Below are 1,833 nucleotides of genomic sequence, written 5' to 3' on the forward strand. Positions count from 1 at the left end.
CAAGTGTTGGAATGTAATGTGGATTGTATATAATCAAGTTAAGGCAAAGTGATGCTATGCTATGCTATGCTATGCTATGCTATGCTATGCTATGCTAAGATATGCTATGCTATGCTATGCTATGCTATGAATCGACCCAAAGGATACTTGTCTGTGTGACTTGTTCCAGAAGGCCCACAAGGTGATGCCTGAGTTTAGGTTTATATCATCTGTGGAATAACTTTGACCTGACAGCCAGGAGCACTCAGCCAATGAGAGGCGCTCATAGCTGAACACACGGGTTTGGACACTCGTAACTTTATACACACCAGTGAGTGTCTGAAGCTGTCAGTCACCACATGTCAACCGTTCTTATATCATCCATCAATAACTGATCAGAGCCGAGCTGATCAGAGACATGAAACCTTGTGTGTTGATCCAGATGCTTCTCACGTTTGGAAGCTGTCCTGTAGTCCATCTTTATTTGAAGTCATTGGCACAAAGACCTTGAGGACAGACTGGATGTCCATGTCTTTGTGAACTAAAGGGACATGCTCATTGTGAATTTACTGCCCCTCCCCATCATTTCGCCAGGGAGATTGATGTTCTTCTAGAAATCACATGACCAGGGAGCTGGAGACCAGTGGAGAGATGATGCAGAAGGTGTCAGCCAGTGTCTGGTGTCACGTGATGTGAGGGTTCATATACAGTGTGAGGACAGGAGGACGCTGCAGACAAGCTCTGCTCACATGGAAACCAGAGGAGCCACGACCAGGCGTCTCCGCTGACAGCCCCTCTTTACTGTTGTGGGAATACGAGCGAGAAGAAACCTGTGTTACTGCTTCATTGACTTTAACAGGTTCATGTCTGTGATGCTGGACTAAAATGTTGAGTGCAAATCTCTCTCTGACCAATGTCACAGCTGGAGCTCAGTATCAGGGTTTACTGGAGAGACTGCTGTTCTCCACTGTGACCTCTGTGCCCTGCTGCATCTTCCTCTTCATTAATGTCACCATGTTGTTCACCCTGAGGAGCAAAGCAGTGTTTCGTGAGTCCTCTCGTTACATCCTCCTGTTCAACCTCCTGGTGGCCGACACCATGCAGATGACACTTGGCCAGTTAATGTATATAATCGCTGTCTGTAGAACACGGCTGTCGTATCCTGTGTGTGGTTTTCTGGTCATGCTCACTAAACTCACAAATGAAGTCTCCCCTCTCACTCTGGTGGTGATGTCTCTGGAGAGATATGTAGCTGTGTGCCAGCCGCTGCGACACGCTACCATCATCACCATCACAAACACAGCACTGGCCATCATGGTGGTTTGGGCCATTAGTTCACTGAACATCCTCGTCCGCGTTCTGTTGATGTTAGATTTCCCTTTTGAAGACCTGGACACTCTGCAGATGAAAGACTTTTGCTCGGACATAGCAATGTTGATCGGGCTCGTGTCTGATGATTATGATAGAGCTTACACTTGTCTTGTGTTTGTATCAGCAGCTGCAGTGATCATATCCACCTACATCGGTGTGATGGTGGCAGCCAGGTCAGCGTCTACAGACAAAGCTTCAGCTCGTAAAGCTCGTAACACCCTGCTGCTGCATCTGGTGCAGCTGGGCCTCAGCCTCTCCTCCACCGTCTACAACCCAATCCTGGCAGCTGCTTCCAGAAGTCTCAAAAGATTAGTATTCGTGCGCCTGCAAAATGTTTTTTATGTTTGCATTTTTATTTTCCCCAGATGTCTGAGCTCTCTCATCTATGGCATCAGAGATCAGACCATCAGACCTGCTCTCATGTTTTATCTCTGCTGTCGACTGAAAGTCTTTCGGACCAACACGAAGGTCTCCGCCTCGTGA

At 47.5% G+C, this 1,833-nt stretch overlaps 1 protein-coding gene across 1 annotated transcript; it reads left to right on the forward strand.

Annotated features, from left to right (window-relative positions):
* Window positions 1-864: 864 nt before the first annotated feature.
* On the forward strand, window positions 865-1,833 carry LOC133019709 (odorant receptor 131-2-like). The gene has a single exon (XM_061086267.1). The coding sequence runs from the start codon at window positions 865-867 to the stop codon at window positions 1,831-1,833; it is 969 nt and encodes a 322-aa protein (XP_060942250.1).

Source organism: Limanda limanda, chromosome 14 (genome assembly GCF_963576545.1).
Source record: "Limanda limanda chromosome 14, fLimLim1.1, whole genome shotgun sequence".
NCBI classification, from domain to species: domain Eukaryota; kingdom Metazoa; phylum Chordata; class Actinopteri; order Pleuronectiformes; family Pleuronectidae; genus Limanda; species Limanda limanda.

Bases quoted from the DNA above. Each gene is read 5' to 3' on its own strand.
- LOC133019709 (XM_061086267.1), top strand. From the start codon at position 865: ATGTTGAGTGCAAATCTCTCTCTGACCAATGTCACAGCTGGAGCTCAG.